The sequence below is a fragment of the Rissa tridactyla genome, chromosome 4 (genome assembly GCF_028500815.1).
Source record: "Rissa tridactyla isolate bRisTri1 chromosome 4, bRisTri1.patW.cur.20221130, whole genome shotgun sequence".
NCBI lineage: Eukaryota > Metazoa > Chordata > Aves > Charadriiformes > Laridae > Rissa > Rissa tridactyla.
This window is the reverse complement of record NC_071469.1, coordinates 54039217-54061226: the sequence shown is the minus strand read 5'-3', so window position 1 is coordinate 54061226 and position 22010 is coordinate 54039217. Positions and strand designations below refer to the sequence as shown.

At 41.1% G+C, this 22010-nt stretch overlaps 1 protein-coding gene across 7 annotated transcripts in view; it reads left to right on the top strand.

Moving 5' to 3' along the window:
• The window catches only part of TC2N (tandem C2 domains, nuclear), a 41439-nt gene extending 25365 nt beyond the window's left edge, over nucleotides 1–16074 (top strand). For 5 of the 7 annotated variants that reach the window (XM_054200629.1, XM_054200628.1, XM_054200626.1 and 2 more), the window contains exons 7-12: nucleotides 965–1065; nucleotides 1931–2047; nucleotides 3332–3523; nucleotides 5458–5572; nucleotides 6044–6243; nucleotides 8563–12456. In XM_054200629.1, coding sequence (XP_054056604.1) covers nucleotides 965–1065; nucleotides 1931–2047; nucleotides 3332–3523; nucleotides 5458–5572; nucleotides 6044–6243; nucleotides 8563–8673 — 836 coding nt within the window. In that variant the 3' untranslated portion in view covers nucleotides 8674–12456. Of the gene's footprint in view, nucleotides 1–964; nucleotides 1066–1930; nucleotides 2048–3331; nucleotides 3524–5457; nucleotides 5573–6043; nucleotides 6244–8562; nucleotides 12457–16009 lie in introns of those variants that run through there. The other 2 variants (XR_008466289.1, XR_008466290.1) reach the window with 2 other exon arrangements.
• Nucleotides 16075–22010: the final 5936 nt, after the last annotated feature.

The following is a 22010-nucleotide window of genomic DNA, read 5'->3' as shown; positions in this document are numbered from 1 at the left end:
GTTGATGATTTTTTTTTTTTTGAGATGAATCTGATTAGTAAGTCACTTTGGAGCTTACTTTGCAATTTGAAATTCAGAATTTTGGACTTGCATGTTCCTGTTGTCAGGAGATGGAGAAAACGAGCCTTTGAGGAGCTCTCATGCTTTTGAAAAATTCATCCCTGGATTTACTACCCCAGTGAACTAAGAAATTGCAGATGTTCTGTTAGGACAGAATGCAGCATCTTGGGCACTGCTCTAGTCTTTTTTCGTGTATCAGTATTTTTCTGTGGGAAGTGCCTGGAATCCAATACCCATATTACACTGAGAATTAGGCAAGAATATTGCCTGCAAACCCAGTATCCTTATTTATGAATGAATGCTGAAGAAGTGGAGATACTGCAAAATAAACTGTCAAAAATATATCAAGTCCCCATGAAAGTCATCCTGCTGGAAGTCAGAATTTTACCCAGTCTCCTCAAAAAGATGACTGCGGGGCAACAGCCTAGTCTCAGTCATGACAGACAAATGCTGGATATTAAACAGGTCTTCTGACTTGGAGAAAAGCATAATAGTAAAATGTTTACTAGGCTGGAATTGAAATCTAAGAATGATAAAAAGCAGGCCAATTTATAACCTTTACAGTGAAAGTGATTAAGGGAAGTGATAGACTATAAATGTGTTCTGGGTGTCTCAGGCACATGCTTTTGTTCTTTCGGAAAGTTGTTTGAGTACAACACAAGTTATTAAATTCAGTAGGGGTAACTGAGGTAAATGTGAAACCTTTTAGTGATGCAGAAGGTAAGGCTACAGGACTTCATGGATATTTTGTCCTTAAAATGTAGGCATTAAGATATTTCAAACTTACTTTGAGACAAGTTTTCAAAGATAGGCACTCCAACTACTAATGAGTTCCCTTATTCTTGGAATGAACTTTTAAGGTACTGCATTACTTCTAAAAACAGTAATTGGCTTTCTTCCATAGATACTATTACATTATCAGGTGATGAACGAGACTTTGGAAGACTGAATGTGAAGTTGTGTTATGTTTCTTCCGTAGAACAGATTTGGATCACAGTTTTACATGTAAGCAAATATAAATAACTTGATTATTGTTTATTCAAATGGCTACTTTACTATACTTAGTGCTAATTCTCACTAAATTTGTCACTCTGTTACTTTAAGGAATACTTTTAGGAGAAAAAGAAAATTACTTCTTAGTATTAATATAAGCAAAGTTCAGTCAGGTGTAATACTGGGCTTTATTCAAAGTATCTTCCTCTCCTTTACCTTTTTCCTTTTGCAATCTCTGTTCTGCTGCAGTCAATTGTTAGAAGTAGTATAAACTCTTTATGTTACTATACATATGTTCTGATTGTGGAGTGAGGAACTGTTCAGCATAGATAAGAAAGCTGAGCTGGTCATAGGCTGGTCCTGCTGCGGAGATTTTCCTGTGGAAATTTGGGAGCAGCTTCAGAGGCAGCATTTAACTGACTTTAAATCTAACAATTCCCTCACATCAGAACCATAATAGCACTTTGAGGACATGTAGCTTCTTGTGGCTTTTTTGTTAGCTAATGTGATCCTGTTATGCTGTCTGTTTTATACACTTCCAGGACTGTGAATAATTTTTAGGCAATGGAATTTTGAGTAGTCAGAAACCTCCTAACTACATCAAGTGGTAAATACTACGTAAGGGATTTCATGATTTATCTGTTGTTAAATTGCCACATAGTGAAATCATTAAAATCTACCAAATAACTTTTTACCCTCTGGTTGTGAAAATTAATTATTAAATGATCTGAGGCGACACAATCATTACACTGGCTCTGATTTATATTCAATATTACAGCAATTATGCATAATTCTAGAACAGCGTAGAAGACTCTTTCTAAGTTGTCGGAAGGCCAGTCTTACATTGTCTAAACTGACTGTGTTTTCAATGTTGCAGTGCAAAGACCTGAGCTGGCCTTCTAGCTGTGGGGAAAATCCCCATATCTCTGTCAAGGGAATTCTCACATTGCCCAAACCAGTGCATTTCAGATCTTCTGCCAAAGAAGGATGCAATGTAAGTAGAGGCATGAAAAACACCAAGAAATATTCTTCCCCCAAAAAATAAAAGTGAACTGTAAATGGATTTTTAAAATGGACCAAACATCGATTCCTGTGCCATATTTGCTGTGGTAGTTGCCTAGGTTCAGATTGCTTCTCCCACCCCCAGACTTCTCAAAATCCAAGTAAAAGCCTTGTTCCACTTCCTCCCCCTATATCCTCTCTTGCATTGTACTGTTGCCTCCCTTTCTCCCAAGTCTGCAGGACAGATACGGTCATAGCAGACTGAACCACGAGCTGCTGGCCTTGGCAACTCAGTGGTGGGGGACTGGAGGAAGACCAGGCATACCTGTAGGTGCATGTTCACCCCAGGGGAGGTAGATGATTGTGGAATCACAGAATGGCAGGGGTTGGAAGGGACCTCTGGAGCTCATCTAGTTCAAACCCCCACCAAAGCAGGGTCACCTAGAGCATGCTGGACAGGAACATGTCCAGGTGGGTTTGGAATATCTCCAGAGAAGGAGACTCCACACCTTCTCTGTGCAGCCTGTTCCAGTGCTCTGGCACCCTCAAAGTAAAGAAGTTTTTCCTCATGTTGAGATGGAATTTCCCATGTTCCAGTCTGTGCCTGTTGCCTCTTGTCCTGTTGCTGGGCACCAGTGAGAAGAGTCTGGCCCCACCCTCTTGACACCCACCCTTTAGATATTGATCAGCATTGATGAGATCCCCTCTCAGTATTCTCAGGCTGAACAGCCCCAGGTCTCTCAGCCTTTCCTCATCAGAGAGGTCCTCCTGTCCCTGCCTCTCACTAGGGCAGGAGACAAAATTCATACTTCCTCTCTGCAGAAAGTCATAAGAATTGCTTGCATGGGACAAGACAGTCCCAAGCCACAAGATAGTGGCAGTAAAGAAATATTAAGGGGTTGGAAGGTAAAGCAACATAAACCTCCCGTAATGTGAGTCAAAGGTGAAAAAAAATAAAATTAGCAGGAGAGACTGAAGCAAAAGGCCACAGGAGAATTTGCTATGACAATGTGTGTGCTGTTGAAAAGCTCCAGAAGAGATGGCCTCAACTTGTTATGGTAGTGAAAAATAATCCAGAGTTTTGTCCCTCCCAGGGTGTGACAACGAGGTGGTGAATCTGTGGGGGCTTTCCACAGTAAAAGACCACTTTTCCATTGCAACCTCAAATGGTGTCTGGGAGCAGTGGGTATAGGACCAGGAAGCCTTGGTTTCTAGGTTTCGGGCTCAGTTAAACTCTTTTACAATGGTGATGTTACCCCTCTGTTTTTCTTTATAGGACATTGAATTTATGGAAACTTTTGTATTTGCCATTAAACTGCAAAGCCTGCAGGCTGTCAGATTGGTATTTAAAATCCAGACGCAGACTCCCAGGAAAAAAACAATTGGAGTGTGCTCCTTGGCACTGCGGGAGCTCAGCTCGGAGGAGTCAACTCATTGGCTGGATATATCTCCTCCTTCCAAAGCACCTGTAAGTGCCAATACTGCAAAAGTGTGTTGTTATATCACCTAGAAGAATTTCTAGAAATGAAAGTAAAATAATTCAATGCTAATTCAATGCTAACAACAAACAGGGTTTGTCTGGTTTTTTGTGGGGTTTTTTGTGGGTTGGTGGTTTTTTTTTTCCACTTTCTTGGTGAAAGGCATTTTGATGGGGGGGAAAAAATATCCAGACTTTTGAACTCAGCACATAGCTGTTCTGGTCATAAACTGCAGCTGTTTCTGGGAAAAGAGCTAGAGCAAGCTCTTCCACACCATGGCCCGCAGCTTGAGGGAGGGACGTTCTGGGGAAATATTCAGCAAAAGACACCGGGTAATTGCCTTTTCCGACCATAAAAGCATCAGAAGATCCTTAGGACTCACAGCACGAGCTCAGAGCAAATGGAATCTGCTTTTGTTATGGAAGAAAAGTGCTAAGATCTTCAGTGGCTTGAAGCTGCAGGGATAGCTATATATTTAATGTTCAGCTTGCATGCTGTGAAGTAATAATTCAGGCAGTTCATTTCCATTAGTGTAAGAAGAAGCAGGTGCTTTTCACAGTGGGATTTCTTTCCCCCTGCCCTTGCTTCGTTTGTTTCTTTTACAGATTGCGTCTAGACAGTTGTATTTTCAGCAAATTAAACTTGAATTAGCAATTCAAAGGCAAATCTCATCTAAGCGTGGCTGAGTAATACGAGTGATACTCTTGATTTCTAACATAAGTTACACTTGACATTTTTTAGTTTTAACAAGAATAACCATATTGCTTCAAAAGCAGTAAGGTTAAGCGAAAGAGGAAGCTGATTTGATTTAGAAACTGCTTCATCCCAATGTAAATTCCTGAATCATCTCATAGTTTCTGTGTTGGCTTTCCTCACCATTATATCCAAGAGCCCTCCAGACGCTGCTGAAATCCATCCCTGTACTACCCTGTGTGGCAGCAAACTACCCCACTTGCCAATAGAGAGCCAAAACTCGGAGTCGAGTCAGTGGCTCCTTCTCAGGGTTGCACAGGAATTTTGTGGCTGAGCTGCAAAAAGGATTTGGGTCTTGATGAACTGGAGCCTGACTGCTCTTTTTCTGACCTGTTGCTCTCTCTCTTGGTGCATTTTGCTTCACTGAAGTGCATTAAGGCTTAAAGGGATCCAGGACTAGCAAAATCCTTTTAAATGGAGGCTGTCAGGAAAGCTGGGTCTCTCCTGGCCTTTTCCTGCTGTTCCTACAGTGTTTGGAGTATGTTAATATCTGGCAGGAGAGTAATGAGGATGCCTCAGTGCAACTGCCACTAGCAAAAATTCTTAAAAAAACCAAAAAATTCAAACTGGGGATCTGAGTACATTCAGAGTGTGTGTGTGTGTAGGTGTGTAAAACACAAGTGCTTCCATAACGTAGGAAACTCCACAGCATTCAGTCACCCTAAACATTCATGACATTAAGTGATGGGGCCTTGTATCTATGGAAATTATATCTCCATATTGCAAAATTCAAAAGTGCGGGAGCAGAACTCTGAAGGTTTTTGTGTTAGTAGAGCATACCTGGTCTCTCACATGCACACACAGGTTTAGCAGAGCTACAACTGTCTGGTTTTCCCTGTCTGTGTCTGCTCTTACCATTAAGGAATCTTCCCTAGGTGAAAACTGAGGACTCATTTATTTGTCCGGTATCTCTGGCTGCAGCCCAGGAGGGCCAGATGTGCGCTGCACATAAGCAGTCCATCAGCGGAGCACGTGTACTGCAGCAATGGCAAGTGCAAGATGCAGTTACTTACTGTGCATCTGCAGGTTGTGTATACAAGACACGCTTGTATTTCTGTCCAGGAAATCCCAGATAGAAATGCGGGAGCCCAACAGATGACAGAATTCCTGTGTTTCCTGAGTTTAGAAGCAACTTAATCCAGACATTATGGCAACATTCTTCTGCTTGTAGGTGTGCCGCGCAGAACTTCAAGTAGGAACTTGTTTTCAAGCAATAAACAGGAGGATTCAGTTACAGATTCTTGAAGCACAAAACCTTCCAATTTCATCTATGCCGCTGTCTTCACGTAAGTTCCATCAGCTGTCTCACACCTCCTGTCTAAAAGCATTTGTAACAGGTAGATTGCTGCTCAAATGGGTTGGCAATTCATAACATTCCTTACAAGCCTCAGACTAACATATTGTGCAGCAGATTTCCATTGCCAAGGCTTGTTCCCACAGATGTCTTACTTGATTACTTTTTGTTTGGTTTGAAGCTACTTGTTTATGTATTTTGGAAGATTTTTATACCAATATTAATCCTGACATACAAGCGCATTAGCTTGCACTTGCTGTTTAGATACTGTGTTAATCAATTCAATATTATTGAACATACTCTGTGTGACTAGTCAGGAAAACTATTGTACAGTTCTTCTGGCCAGACTTTTGGGAAATTGTTGCAGTTTGAACCATATATGTGGATCTTGTCAGTTCCTTTTTGGGTGTGTTTGTGAGTAACCCTTTGTGTGCTATGCTGCTTTCCCTCCCTTTTGTTCTAGATTTCTTTGTGAAAGTTGGAATGTTTAGTACAGAAGGGCTGATCTATAAGAAGAAGACTCGTCTTCTGAAGTCCACTAACGGACAAGTGAAGTGGGGAGAAATGATGATTTTTCCAGTTAGCCAAGCTGAACAAGGAATTAGCTTTCTCATCAAGCTCTACAGCAGGAGCTCAGTGAGAAGAAAACACTTCCTCGGACAGGTTGGTTTCTGCTAACTAGCATGATAACCTTTACTTAAAATCCAGTTCCACAAGTTTCTTGGTGTGAGTTTTAAAATACTTTAAATAAGCAAAATAGTAAATTCTAATAAACTCTTCTGGATATAACCCAAGAAAGATAATACTGGGCTCTTAAACATGTGCTAACATCAGAATGGGACTTAACATTTGATTTTTCTTTTAAAAAGAAATCATTAAGTCATTTTTGTGTGCGTTATTACTATGTGAAAGATTCCTTCCTACAGATAGCTATAGGATCTCCTCCTTGCCTCTAGGCTTTCTAAAGAAAGCAAACATAGCGCTCACAGGGGCTCCACAGCCTGCAGGACTGTACAGAAAAGGGGGGTGTTGGCGTACCATACCAATACACTTACAAGCGGGTGCGTGTAAAGGGAATTATCAACAGCTACAATATCAGACTGCCTTCCTGGGTAAAATAATGCTGAAATTAGCATAATATTCTAAATATGTATGGTCAAGTGATAACATAGGTGACCAAACACAATTTTTATTTTTTATTTTTTTTTGTAACAGCTGGAACTTCAGTAGTATCACTTTGAAAGTATTTGTGTGATCATTTTTATTTAACCACCACAAAACTTGGTAGTCTGGTGCCTTTTTATTCGCTCTGTCCTCTTCCCCCGATTGTTCTAATTTACCATCATCCTGTCCCTTCTTTCTCTCCTTTTCTTCTTGGTATGGTGAGCTATAGCTGTTCTTAATTCTCTGTGCTTTTCCTGACCCAGCTAGATTTACCAGCAGAATTTTAATATATGCATAAATGAATAATGTAGAATTGATTTTGAGATGCCAACTGTAATGTCCCTTGTTAGATGAAGGACTGTGCTGCCCTTAGGTACAGAAAACGGTACTGTCCCATTCTGGTGATGTTTCTTGTGTCTGCTGAAGACGTGCAGTTATAGGAGATGCTGATGTGCTACAGAAATGATGTGCTAGCAAGAGTTATGTGAAGTTCCTCTATTTTCTGGAGCCTCACGTCACAAATGTTCCATCTTTCTGTGATTCCTGTTGGTGGAATTGGATTTGGAATAGGAAAAGAAAAAAAAATTTGTTCTTTTTATTTGTGCTACCTTGGGGCGAAAATGGCTGGGTGTGATTTTGCAGTCATTTAGCAATATGTGAGGTCATCTCAATCTGACAAATTACATTTAATCATGGATCTTATTTTTAGGGGGGAGGAAATGAGCTACTTCTGCTCCTCAGAGGTTATTTGGAAAAGGTTGTTTCAGCTCATGCAGGCAGACATTGCCGCATAACACATGAAGACATAAAATATGGCTCAGGGAAAAATGTACTTTGAGCAATTGGCTGGGTAGCTGGAAAAAGATGAATATAGCTGGATCTATTAACTTTGTTCTTCAGAGAATGATGTTTAATTGGATGCTGTTCTAAGCAGACAATACTTAGATTAGGCTGCTTTTATAGGCATGTCTTTAATCATGAGCAAGATGTATATTGGATCTCTGTGGATGAAACATCAACTGTCTGTGGTATTCTGGAAGACATTATTCTCACTTCTTGAGGACTCATGCTTCGGCAGTGTAGGCTAAATGTACTTCATGGTGAAGGTTTCTGAGAAGTCTTAAAAAGACTCATTCTTGGAAGACCTGAGGAAATAGAGTCCTGTAAATAATGATACCTACTTACATAAGCAGAATTCATTTGGCAGTGGAGGCTGGTGATAATGTTCAGGGGGAAAATTTCCTACTTGTACCTCGTTTCCTCATTTAATGGCCACTATCCATTAACTGAATACTGGGAAGAAATGGACTCTTACTGCGTGACTACGTGTGGTATGGGCATGTTAGTAACCTCTGTGGAATGCAGGTTTGGCCCTGTCTGTTGGAGTGTGCAATTTGAAATGCTTGTGAGCAGGCTGGACAGCTCGGGAGGCCAGGTGGATTGCAGCCAACTGGAGTTAGAATGCACAGAGCCATCGATGGCCCTCCTGAGCCCTTGACCCCAGCACATGCATTTGAATGGAGCAAAGAATGCTTGACTTAAAACACCGTATTAAGTAGAGAAACATCAGTATCTAGTGAGTTCTCTAAACTATTTTAGAGGCTAAATTTAAACCCAGACTCCCCGTGTTCCCAGCTGAAAGCCAAAATGTGTTGGTCCTAACAGAACTGTATTTGCTGCTGTTATGCTTTGGTCGCAGTCTACACGTTGCATCTCGCTCTACGCTTCCATGGTATTTATATGGACCTAGTAAAGCCTGGGCCTCTGTGTTACCTCAGGTAAACTCAATTTTATTTTTCTTTTTGTTTCTTACTGCAGATCTGGATAAGTTCTGATAGCAGTAACAGTGAAGCAGTAGAGCAGTGGAAAGATACTATTGCCAACCCTGAAAAAGTTGTTATTAAATGGTACAGCATTGGTCCATCTTGAAGACTGGAGGTCAGGACTCATTTTTCTACAAAGATACTCCTACGCTGTTTAAATAGTATAAAAAAAACCCCAAAATATTGTCTACACAAGTTCTTCAGAAGTTCTCCAAGGCATCAAACCTCCATGGCAACTGGGAAAATTCAGTTTCACCAAGAGAAATACTGGCTAAATATTACTAAGAGGAAGACAGGAGCTGGGCAAAAGCGCTCATTTGATTTTAAAAAATCCACTTTGAAAAATACATTTTTGCCCATTTCAGGCTCCATAAGAGCACAGAAATCCAATTTTGGAGAGAAGCAGCTTGAATCGGCATCTTCCTCACTAGTCACTGACATCGTCCTCATCTGCAGTCTTGTCTTTGGCAGACTCCAAAGTCCATGGCAATCAGTGTGGTCCGTGGCTTGATCCCAGGTACCTCTGAGCCTCTTGGGTTGCACCCGTGTTGGCACCATTTGATCGGAGTAATGTGTGTCTGAGTGAGCGGGAAAGCTGTGGCAGTAGAAGGTACAAAGGGAACTATGCAATCAGGCAGTACCCAAAGGCTTTTCCAGTCTCCGTCTGTGATGAAGCGTTGTTGAAGTACCCTGACATGCCTGAAGCTTGGGTTCTCCCTCATCCTTCTCTCTTACCAGAGAGATGGAAAGATAAGAGTTTCTCTGACTAACTGTCATCTTTGCAAGTGAGGCCCTCCAGACTTGCTCTGTTCGGGTGAATTCTGGTTGGAATCAATGGAATAATACAAACAGGCAATGTCCCTACCTGGGATCAGAGCCAGTATTTTTAGATAAATTACTTTCTTATATAGAATTCTTATGCGTAAACCATTTCCTATCTAATCAACAACATTCTAGCATTTGCTTACATTGCTAAACGCTAGACTAATATGTACGAAGGAGTAAGCAAATATTTACTGACGTAAGTGCTTTTTGATATTAATTAAAATGCAGCGTGGTAAGGGACTGAGACGTTGTTTAAAAGACGGGCTATTACTGCAGAAGTATTTGTTACATGTCTACGATGCTGAAAAATTATGTGTGGCAGTATATTTTTGTTACTTGTTTCTAGCAAGAAGAAATTACCATATTTTTATTGCAAATTATATTTTTCCTACAAAATCCTAAGTTTATTTTTTTCTATTAGTCCCCATATTTTCAGGGGTTTATTCACAGTTATTTTTAAAGTGGGAAAATGCCATGTATATAATCGATAGTATATGTATCTAAAAGCACAGACCTCTTTGCACTACTTTAACTACTAAATTTAAAATATATATATTCCATTACATCCACTACTTACACATTTACTGTTGTCTGTTTGGACTGTACAAATACGTGTGTTCATATAGACACCGAATAATTGCATCTTTTTTTGTAACTTGGATCCTGTTCAAACACCTGCCATGACCTAGAGTGGCAGTGAGAGCACTCGCTGCTGGAAGGCAAAGGAACAGCGGGGAGAAGAGAAAACACAGTAACAGGAAAGTATGTTGTATTTAATCATAGAGCTTGAAGCATCTTTATTTTAACTTTTTTGACTTTGAGTAAGGGTTAAGAAAAAACAGAATCTCTTAGATTATTTTTTTTTAATCCGCCAATAATTGAAGCTTTTAAAACTTCAACCATCCAGATTTTTGTTGTTGGAATTTAATATTTTGAAAATGGGCAAACAAAAGGATTTTCCCAGGCTCTTACATGTTCTGCTTTCTGACTGTTTTTTATAAATGAACTGAAGAAGTTTTTGCATGTTACTCAGAGAATAAACATCAGTTCCAGCTCTTACTGACACTCTCTTCAAAGCTCCCAGTAGGCCCAGAGGATCTTGACTGGCAGTGTTACCTTCCAGCCAGTTACAACACTCAGGATGCACCTGTCTGTTGGGCAAAACAAAAAAAGGAACTGGACTGAGCTGATACTCTTGGAGTATCTTTACTTGAATACATGGATCTTTTTTATTCATTGTGGCTGAACTGCAGTAAACAGAAGCGCAAACTGTTTCCCAGTTACATCCCAGTGTTGTGGAGGCTTTGATTACCATGGAAGTGGTTCTACAGAGATTGCCAACTCAGTGGATACAGTGTAAAATGGACTTCTGGGGCTGTTTTGGACACCTAGGCCTAATTGGTAATGTCTCCTTTTTCCTATGGTAATATTTAATCTATATGTTTATAATAAAAGTTATGAACAGAAAATATTCCATCTTTCTTCCTCCCGACCCCCCCCAGTTGTTGATACCAATGTTTACCAGCATTGCAAACTGAAGTTCAAGTCCTAACGTGTGAGCCGATGCAGGAACAACCACAAAACCACAGATGAAATGGAAAGAGTAAATTTAATGTCGATCCCTCGCAAAGTGGGGGATCTCCGAAGCAGCGCCTGGGCAGAGGCACACAAGCGGGAACACAGGCACCGCAGAGCTCAGTCCTTGCTAGAGAGTGTTTTGAACCCGCTGGTCTCACCTGTGTATCAGGGATCCCCGCAAGTGTAGTTTACCACTGTGCTTTGATCTTTCCGACAGCAGGACAGGAATCTCGGGAATGTTTGATAAGGTGCCTCTGAGTCTATCACAGGCCCATGTTATCTAAGCACAGATGTTCAATTTGTCAAGTGCACAAGACTGAACAATGTTATATGTGGGTTTTGACACCTCGGCTGCAAGTCACCTGAGCGTGTTTACAGTCCTCCTCACCAATCTTCAGTTATTTTCCCACGCCCTCCTTTTTCTCTGAGAAAATGCCAACTAATGAACTATATACATTTCGTGTTGCATTGCGCGTAGGGGAGTTGACTGCTGACACATTGAGGAGATACATAGGGCCTCTCTTTGCAAGAGCACTCTGAGGAAGGTACGCTGAGGCACGGCTTCACCCTGTGCTCACTCCCAGGCCTTGGGCTCCTCTGTGTGTACATTCATGTAAGAATTTAATGAATTCTTAATAGTTGCCTAAAGACACAGTGCTTTTTTTTTTTTCTAGAAAATTGGAGAATTTAAGTAGCTTGTTGCCCAGATTTGTTCCTCAATTTGTCCAGAGTACTACAGTGTTCTTGAGAAAAATGATTTATTTCAGGTTTAGAAAGCAGCCCTGTTATATGTAGTGGGGTAGAGAGGGAAACAGGCAATACTCAGCTGCAATAAGATGAGGAAAAGAGACTTATGTTGCACTGTTTTGGCATTTTTCTTTTTTTTTAAACTGCTGTGTCCTACTTGTGTCCTGATTACTGGCTCCTAAGATCCTGGGTGGAAGCCAGGAATTCTCTTTGCTTTCATTACTGAGGAAAATTGTCTAGAGATGGAGAGGGACCTGCCCAGCTCAAGAACCAAGAAATACCCATTCATCGCATCAGCATTTGCCTTGCCAGGAGACCAAAGCTGTACTTCAAACAACCCGTCATCACCTGAAATAATGGGCCAGTCGTCGTAATAATGCCTGTTGTGGTGCTTCAGAGGATGCCTGCCAGGTAGAGGGGTTGTCCAGAGGATCGCTTACAGTGGGTTGGAAAATGGAACTGTTCTGGAGGATGGAGGCTGTCAGTGAGTTAATTACATGAGGTTATCTGTCTAAGAGGTGTTGCAGAGGATGTATGGGAATGGAAAACGGCTGGAAGGAAAAGTCTTTGTGGATTATTTGCTTCCAAGCGCATGTAGAGAAGGCAGTGGGGTGCATACACACTGACTCTTGAACAGAATTGTGAAAGACGGAAGATAATTTGTGCTGTAATAGAATTGACCAGTTACACTTGCTGTACAAACTTGCTGGCTGTCACATAAAGCGTTTTTCATTGATGATTCACTGGGTCTGGAGCTTATCGGTATGGTTGTTATGTTACACAACAGTCCTGAAAAAAACCCATGAGATAACACATTTTTACATGCAGGTTCCTAGCACCAGTCCCAAGTACAACCGCCTTTAAAACAGGGTGTTCCAGCAGGTGTTATTTCAATCTGAGTGTCTTAAAAGGCCAGCTAGAAATCACCTGAGATGTCTTGTCTTTTAAGTGCAGAATAGTTTGCTTTACTGCTTAGTGACTGCCTCAGTGTAAATGCATGTGAGACTTTGGCTCCTCCAGATTCAGCTCCTGGCTTATTTGAGACTAAGGCAGCTTTCCAGAAAAGGAAAATGATGCATCATTTCAAGACCAATTTATGACATAAATTAGCAAAGAACTTCATGTACTCCAGGATACATGAAAGGAGGAGGAAAAAAGGTGTCTCAGGGCAATCTTCTAATGGTGACAGCTGTATGTTGTCCCTTTAATGCATGTTCAGCCACTACTTTGATTGTTACATCCAAGTTTACGGTCATCAAAAATACTGTTATGAAAGCTGTTTTGTCAGTTCACTTAATTTGTAGATAGAAGGCATGCATGGTTTATAGTTGGATTTGCTGTTGCTTCTAGTTAGGGACTCATTCAGCTTCCTAACTTATAACGATCTTGATGAAAGCAGCAGAGGTTCAGAAGCTGCACCGATTTTATTTCAATTAAGGCCAAAACGGATGTAGGTAAAGTGGCACAACAGTTATGATCGTACCTTAAATGTTATTCATACAGAGATCTGCGCCTGCTCAGTTAGAAACCAACCATAGACTAAAATCAATCAGATTTTCCAGAATGTGTGTATATAATTTCACTGGTTAATCAAACAATTCTGTTTTAAGTTTATTTATTTATGACTAATAGCATTCTGTATGTAAACGAGGCCAACAAATTTATTTTTCGAGTCTTTACATCTCAATGGCACGGCATGGCATTCCATTTAAGGAAAAAAATGTAAGATTCTACCTCAAAACCTGAGTGGGTGTAACAGTTTGTAAACCACATTAGCATAAATCGTTACTTGGAAAATAACTGTATTTGAGTATCCAATCTTTTGTGATCATGACATAAATAGTGCCCTATTGCTAAATGCAATAGACATCCCTGGTTTGTTCTTTTGTTGGCAGGACATTTGCATAAAACAAAAGGTGATTTTGTAAGCATTCAATTAAGCACATATGCTCTTTGACTTGAAAACTGTCTGCCCGATGGAGGTTGCTTTTTGAGTTACTATTTTGCAGCCAAAGCATAAGGCTGTCTAGAAATTGGGAGCAGGGCTGTCCCGCTTCTTACTTTCATCCTGCCAACATGTGTATGACATGGGAGGAAGGCTGCAGAGTTGTGGAAAGCTTGGCATAAATCACGCTGGACATGATAACACCCTCCTTGTTTTTCCAGCTTCTGCTGTAAAATTACATCACCATGTAAATACAGCCGCGTACATGATCTCATGCTTGGTGCATGGAGAAAGCCGTCACTGAAATCAGCACCATATTCCACAAACACTGCTGCGGCAGACGTACGTTCTTTTCTCTAGCTTGCTCCGAGGGCTGGGCCATCGTCTCACAATCCATGGCAACGCTCCCATTGCATTCAGCAGAAGCAACCAGACTTCAAAGCCGGTTTAGTTATTTTAGCATTGTGATGGTATGATTTATCCAACAAAAGGTTTCGCACAGCTTAGGGGGTTTTTATATTTTTCAAATAGATAAAAATCCGTTCACAGTGATGTTTCTGTAGAAAATGAATTTCATTGAAGGTGGATATGCACCTCTTAAGCATAATGCAATTCTTCCCATAGATTTCAGTGGCTTTGAAAGAAACCCTCTGTGCTGATTTTTTTTCCCCATATTTCTGACTGTGCAACTTTTCCCTTCTTTTATTTGCCTGTAGACTGCTCTTCTTCTTCCTCAGCATAAACAAGTCTTTAAATGATGTCTGCTTTTTGCAATTAACTTTCTGCTTTTCTAGGAATGTTTCCTTTCTTTATCTAGTATCGGGACCAGCATTACACATGTCCTACTTTTGCTGTTTAAAGAACTAGCTACAAGCGGGAGGCTTTCAATCCGAGGGCTTGGATCATGTCTGATGCTCTGCATTTCTGAGCTACGTTTGCTCGCAGTTTTGATGGTGTGGTTCTTTTGGAGATCCCTGAATTTCTGTGTTGTGTACCACCACTGAACACAACAATGGGACAAATCAGTTGTAACTTCTTCTGTCTACCTGCATATCTTCGCTTGCCTTTCTCCTCCACCAGAAATTACCTTAGGAAATTATTTTGGATGATGAGAAGGAGCAAGCTGCTTGTGCTGACCTCGAAGGACAGTATGATTCTTTGCCTGCCGTTATCTGTGCTGTGAGACAAAAGGGAAGGCTCAAGGAAGAGTCATGAAAAGCTGCACCTCCAGGTGGAGGGAGGCTTGTACCTCCTGTATATGTGATCTGGGAAACACTTATTAGCCCGGGGACTAGAATCCCATGCCAGATACCCAAAGGGAGGGTCATAACTTTGTACTTTTTATCCTTATCTTGCAAAACTCTCTGGAACTATGGAGCAGCTAAATAGGGAAATTTTCAGTAGGAGGAATGGTATGGTTCACGGATTTCTATGAAGCAGAGCACTGACTGAAAGATCTTGGGAGTCTTTGAAAGCAACCCAGTCATAGGAATGTACTTGTTAGTTTTAAATATAGCCAAGCTTTGTCACTTGTCATAGGAGAGGAGTGAATTCTTAGTTTACTGTGATACATAGCAGCAGAAGAAAATGGCATGTACAACCAAAACAGGGCTGGGTCTCCTCTGCATTGGTATTCATTAGTCCTTCAAACACTGAGGTGGAACTCTACGTGCTGATCTGCCCCTCTGCAGCAAGGACCGGTTGGGTGGGGGATTGCTAAGGGCAGGTAGTGAAGGAGGCAAAATAAAAGCAGCGCTTTTGTTTTGGAAAACATTGTTTTTCAAAGCAATGTAACGTGCCTGTAACTATTGACAAAGCTTTTATTTGACGTGACTTAAGATAGGTGATTACGCATTTAGATATTTGCTTAGGTTCTCTCAGTACTTCCCTGGCATGAGACTGATTTAATTCTCTGTATTTAAATGCTTCATTCCGCTGCGTTCATTGGCCTTTCAGCTCTAGACCTAATTATGCCTGATTTCCTATGGATTTGTCCTTCATGGTTGATTGGCTTTGGTGTGCAAATGGCAGTAGACCTTCTTGAAGCTTTTTGCTGCACATCAAGTAGTTAGAGCGCTTCTCTCCCAGTTGGATTCTCTAATTTCTAGTAAGAGGTGAGGTCATGACAGCTATTCCTTCACCTGGGAAACTGGCAGCTGGCTCTCCCTTGTCTACCCGAATGTTGTTGGGTTTTCTTGAAACCTGTGGAAACACAATTATCTGTGGCATCTCTAACATCAGTCAAATTTGGCTCAAAAATGACTGTGGGCCTTGGAGAGATTGAGAGAAAAGCTATGCTGCGTCAGGACCCTGGGGCTCAGCTGTGTTTTCCTCTCTTCTGCCACAGGCCAGAGCAGCTTTTCAGATCATTGCTGATCACGATTCCAGCAATACTAGTTCTCAAGGCAGCTCAAGCAGTTTCTCTGAAGACAGGTTTGTTAAAGCATGGATGTTTTGGAGCAGTATGCTTTGGAGCTGGCCGCTTGCTGTGCTTTCACAGTTTTAAAGGTCTCGGTGAAGAGCATTTTGAAGTTCCTTGACATTACCACTGACTAAAAGCAGAAGCAGGGATTAATTAGGTTAGTATGAAGAAATGCTTTAAAAGCTTCATTTTTACATTATAAATCTATTATCTAAATCTAAATATATAAATCTAAAAAAAAAGGATTATAAAATAAACGCCTTCTAATCTCCATCTAATTAGGACTGCAGTAAAGCTCACAGGCAATAATAATCCCTTTTTTAAACCACTAGCCTTGCTACATTTAACTCGGTGCTGAGATTGAAAAGCTCCATGTTCTACTGGCAGAGCGCTGACTCTGACAGCTACAAACTGCCCTATGTCCAGGAGCTCCTTGGTCATCCATGCAGGCCCCCCGGTGTTTCTGCCTCTTTGTTGGGATGCATCACTTCTGAGTCATTAACATGACTGGGTCAAGCTGATCTGCCTGTGTGGGGAAAAAAGTGGGTCAGTATACCCATTAAAGAAAGGTAGGGAAAAATGGATAACTACAGAGAGAAAGGGCTGCAAAAATCAGGTTTAATATACTCCCCTAATTTCAACAGCAAGGAAGTAGAGGTGATGTTAGGGGCACTTTAACCAAGCTCTCGTGCTAAGGTGAAATAGATCTTGGAAGCATAAGAGGATCTCTGAGGCTCTAACCCTTTGCTGTGATTTGTTAGACTTTGCTGTCTTTCCACATTACACATTTTGTAGACTAAACGCAACCCTGCTCATTACTGTTCTTTAGTGTAGACAAATTGCATTGTGTGTATAAATTAAAGCCTTAAGTGTGGATTCAAAAGTATACCACAATGGGATTTCTGGTATTAACTCTGCATGGAATGCCAAAATTCATAGAGAAGGAAATGTAACATCAGTGTGGATTCAGTATGCTCTGTCTAGCAACACTGTTCCTTGCTGTGGGAGTACAAATCCTACACGTACCCTTTTTTAACAGTACAGCAGGTGACGATATTCTGGTTGAACTGAGTGGTTTTATGGCATCTACTTGTTCTCAGCTACTTAATGTCACCAGCACTTTGTTCCCTTTCCTTGTCTGCACCTTTCTTAGTTGCCTAAGAGACAAAGCATAGTCAAACACATCCAGCTGTTTTACTTCCTTTCATCAGCCCCTGGAAGGTCATCGGAATGACAGGTTTCTCCTGTGCTTTAGAAACATGTGTCAAATCTGTTTGCAGATGTCCCTCTGTATGAACAGATCAAAGCACTAACCTGGTCAACAAAAGCAACGAGCAGATCAGCCGTGCCAACTGCCTCAACGCTTGAGCAGGAATTTTGGCAGAACAAGCCATGGATCCAGTATTCAGGCACGGAGCCTCAGCTGGTGCAGTGTAAACCGGACTGTGCGTTGGTAGATCTGAGCCAGCTCATCTTAGCTGGGGGTCTGGACGTGGAAGCCACAGAAACGACGATCTACTGCTAAGAAGTAAGAAGATTGCGACTGTTGCTGTTCATCCCTTGGCAAGCTTCAGTAGGCTGCATCAGGGTTTCAGAAGGAAGTGTTCAGGGCTGGAAATTTCAAAGTCCTTTCAAAGCATGCCCAGGGAAGTGGAAGCCTGGAAATGGGGGAAGCCTGGCATTTAGGTGCCCACAGCCTCCTGAGAGCACACCTGACAGTGCTTGAGGCTTTTACTACTTCTTAATGGAGATCTATTTTCTAATTAATGGAGATTAACCTAGGCCATCTATGAAACTGTCTTACAGCAATATAAGGACTACACTACATGTAAAAGTGAAAATTACTGAATTCACATTTTTAGAAAGAGAAGGTGAAGAGTATTACAGTCTTTCAATTTGGAGGAGTTCATTGAGGCCTCAAGACCAGATCATACCTGGAAACTAAGATAAACTGTGACGCTACAAATTCTACGATTAATTTGTGATAAAACCATTGGACTCTGCAGAGCAGTGGCAGTCATCCAGCTCACAGAAGCTCCTGCAGAATTACCAAGGCTATGACAGCATATATATAATAGGCAATCCCAAATACAAGAAGAAAAGAAGGTTAAAGAATAAAGGTATGCAACACTAATGAAGAGGTCATAGGAAAAAAAAACCATGGTGATTCCCCATGCTGCAGCAAATGGGTCAAGCTAAGACAATGCTTAGTGTACAGATGAAGACAGTGGCATTGCTACCACAAAGAATTTCTTCACGGGGGAAGGACGAGGGAGCCATGCTGTGACAGAGAGAGCACATGGTCCTCATGAAAGCACACTGGCTTCTGACTGCTATTAAACAGTCACAGAGGGAAAGCTGAGAAACTAACAGGACTGTGTTTATGTTGGAAACTGGCATCCAACTGCCTGGACATCAGTTAGAGCCAGACACAGCAAAGAGGAAAGACCCTGATATTCTGGAGTTCTGGGACCTGTCACTTACTTGGCATCATACATGCATTTACATACACACAAATATATATATATATAGACACATGCAGACTGGGAGACAAATGGCCTTGGCAGCAGCATCACAAGAGGTGGTGCTGTTGTTGAGTGAGCTTGTTACTGTGAGTAGAAATAAGCCAGCCGAAAAAGAAGGTGACGCTTTCTTCAAATCCCACACAGAAAAACAGCCCATTTTGCCGAGGGAGACAGAATTCATATCATCTGCCTCAGTGACGTTGGCATCCTTCTCTATAAATATCAAGCTGGCAGTCATTCAGTTCCGGACGCGTAGTCCCCACAAACCTATACTGAGTACTTCCATGGAAAAGGCTGTCCAGCGCTTCGGCAGCGGATCTTTTTGTTATATTGGTTGTAAATGTAGAAAGAAGGTGCAAAATAACGTGAACTGCAAAATGGGCATAGCTCAGTATCAGGTTTGTAAGGTCAGGTATGAAAGGGGGACACTACAGACTCAGCCAACAATCAGACAGAAAGGCATATCTTCGTACCACCATCCCAGCCACTGGGGTGTGATGACAATGGCATTGATTCTTTATATGCCATTCAATTTTGAGTGTGCAGTCATGGCAGGGATAATATTCCAGGGTGCTGAGGTTAATTGCTGTTTATCCAAGCTGATTGTAGGCCTCCCAAATTACATTTACTTTAAAAACATTGAAACATTTCCTGATGTCTGTAATAAGTTAGTCTGCTGTTGGAATTTACAGGAAGGAGGTAGTAAAGGTGAAACTATAGCATACTAATTTCTGCAGGTTCATACTGAATGCAGAAATTGGCACAGTGCACATTTTCAGAGGGTCAATCCGGTATTTTGTGCTTCAGAATAAAGATATTTGAACTGGCAATATAGTACTGTTGCAAAAATGGGAAATACCATCCTGAGACCAAGAGTTTAGCACAGATGACACAGAGCTACGCATCACTTCCCTTGGTGCTGGGAAAGCCCCTGCTGGAGGATGGTGTCGAGCTCTAGTTATCATCTTTCAAGACAGATACAGGCAAAATGGAGGTTGTTTCGAGGAAATGACGAGATTAAGAACAAGAAAATCTGACCTGTGAGTAAGGAGTAAAGGCACTGGGTTGTTTAAGCTGGAAAAGAGAAAGTGTGGAGATAAAATTCTGATAGACTAATATGCAAAAGTTTGTTGAAAAGGAGGCCGAAGAATGACTGCTGTTTCTGTTTGCCAGAGATGAACCGAATACTCACGTCATGACAGCTGACAAGGAAGTTTCAGCTGGAAAATATCTGCTTCAATTTTTCAGGCTGCCCGACAATGTGTTAATGTCTCTATGAAATACTGAAGCAAAAAGAATGTGCTCGGATGTAACCTGCGTCTCTTAAAACTTTGTTTATTGCTGAAGATGAATATAAAGGTAGTTTTCTTTACTTCTTTAGTTTGCTGGCCTGCAGAAGAGTCTTTAAAAAACAGTTCTTACCAGCAGCCCGAAAATGATATATGAAATTTTTTTTATTAAATTAAAATAATATCTCTTTTCATCTGGCTTTTTAATCCTTTCATGAAAGCTTGGCAGTTCTCAGAATGAAAACCAACTAAAAGTTAATTTTGCAAAGGGAATGTGAAGCATTCGCCTCCCTGATGGCGAGGAAATAACCACCTCACATAATTTACCCATTGGGTAGATATATTATTTCTGATACAGTAATGGGCCACGTGGTAAATATAATGTTAGTATTACCATAAAGCACAACTTTCAGCAAACACAGCTTCTCTCCCTTTTGTTTAATCCATTAATTCCTTATTGGCTATTCTGTCCCATAGACGTTGATTTGTAAAAGCTTTCCATTACATCAGGTGTGAGCAAAAAGCTAAAACAAAGGTTCATTGACTTCCTCAGCCAGGGGCCGCCAGGCACGTTCCTTGGGCGCCTTTCACTGCAAGGGCTGTGTCACGCACGCACAGGGCTCCTGCTCCCAGCACCGGCTGGAAAAATGGCTTTATAAAGTACTATTGAAAAGGCTGAGTAAGTGCTGGGGTGGTTTTATCTCATTTTGGAAGCTCCCTCAGTGATTTTCACTGTCCGAGCCCACTTTCATCAGTTTAGTTAACAGCGACGTTTAACGGAACAGGAGGAAGATGCCGGCGATAAAATGCCAGTGGTATACAACTGGGCAGGAATTTGTTCCAGTTCGCTCTCCAGGAAACAAGCAGGACCACACTGAAATCAGTGAAAATGCTCTGAATTTGTTTCTTTTCTTTTTAAGTCTCATCCCATGGTCCCATCAGTTTCTTTTTGACTTAGCAGCTGGAATGTGATATTTCTGTCTATGGGGATGGCGAGGATTTAGGCAGAGTGAAGAGCTAAGCTAATAAAGTGGAACAAAACACTGGCAGCAAGAAAATACATTCTGTTCTTGGTTTAAAGCTGAATCTGCCTTAAATTGGTGAACTGGTGCCTGCTTTGAACTTGAATGTGTTGTGACTTATTAGCGTGTAAAAGGTAATCATTCAAAACCCCACATTCTATATTAATGGGACACACGCATGAGGTGAAGTTTCAGAAGGCAGCTTTTGCTTGATCTTCTCTCATGTTACTGTAACGCACAGTTGGAAGCTCAAGCAGCACCACCAGAGACTTTTAGAATTAATTGGTTTGCATTTCAGTCCCAACCTATTCACATTTATAGTATAGTCTATTTCTAGATGAAATCGATTGAGCGCATTCTGTGTTCACTCATATTTGTTAAGAGTTTGACGCACAAGCAGCTCAGTGCTGATTCCCGAATGAGTCCAGGTATAACAGGACCGGGCCTACCATGTCTTCTGTTGATTTTCTGATTATGGTATTTTATTACACTTAATTTACGCACTGAAACCATTTTTTTTTCTTTTACGGAGCTTCCTGTTGGCAACGCAACATTGTGCGAATGGCATATAATCTTGACTCCTTTTGCAATATCGTGTGGTCGAATGCCAACTTTTTGTTTAAAAAGGGTGTGAAAGGATTTGACCTATGAGAAAATGATGCTAAACATTAACTGTGACATCGTTTGAGCACCTGCCTCATGAATAACCCCGGATACTCTCACAGATACAGAGCAGAATAGAATAGAAACTTTCTAAAATCAATTTCAGCAAGAATTCTGCCATAAAATCCCATGTGTCCTTTCTGCCTTGAGTTTCTGCCTTAAGTAAAAGTTTTGTTCTTGTTTGATGAACAAAGAATTTTCAGCTGATACCGAATACCTAAATACTATAAACTGTATGCTCTGGACAAAGGCCAACTATGATAACCATACTTCGCTTTAGTAATTAATTTTGTAAGCTTTTTAATGTGGTCATCAATTTCCCATCTCCGCTGTTGTGCAGCATTGCTAAGGTGCGCTTACACCACCTGTGACTCACCTCTGCTCAGCTGATTTTGTGAGTTTTCCTCTGGGCACAGAAAGCTTTTAA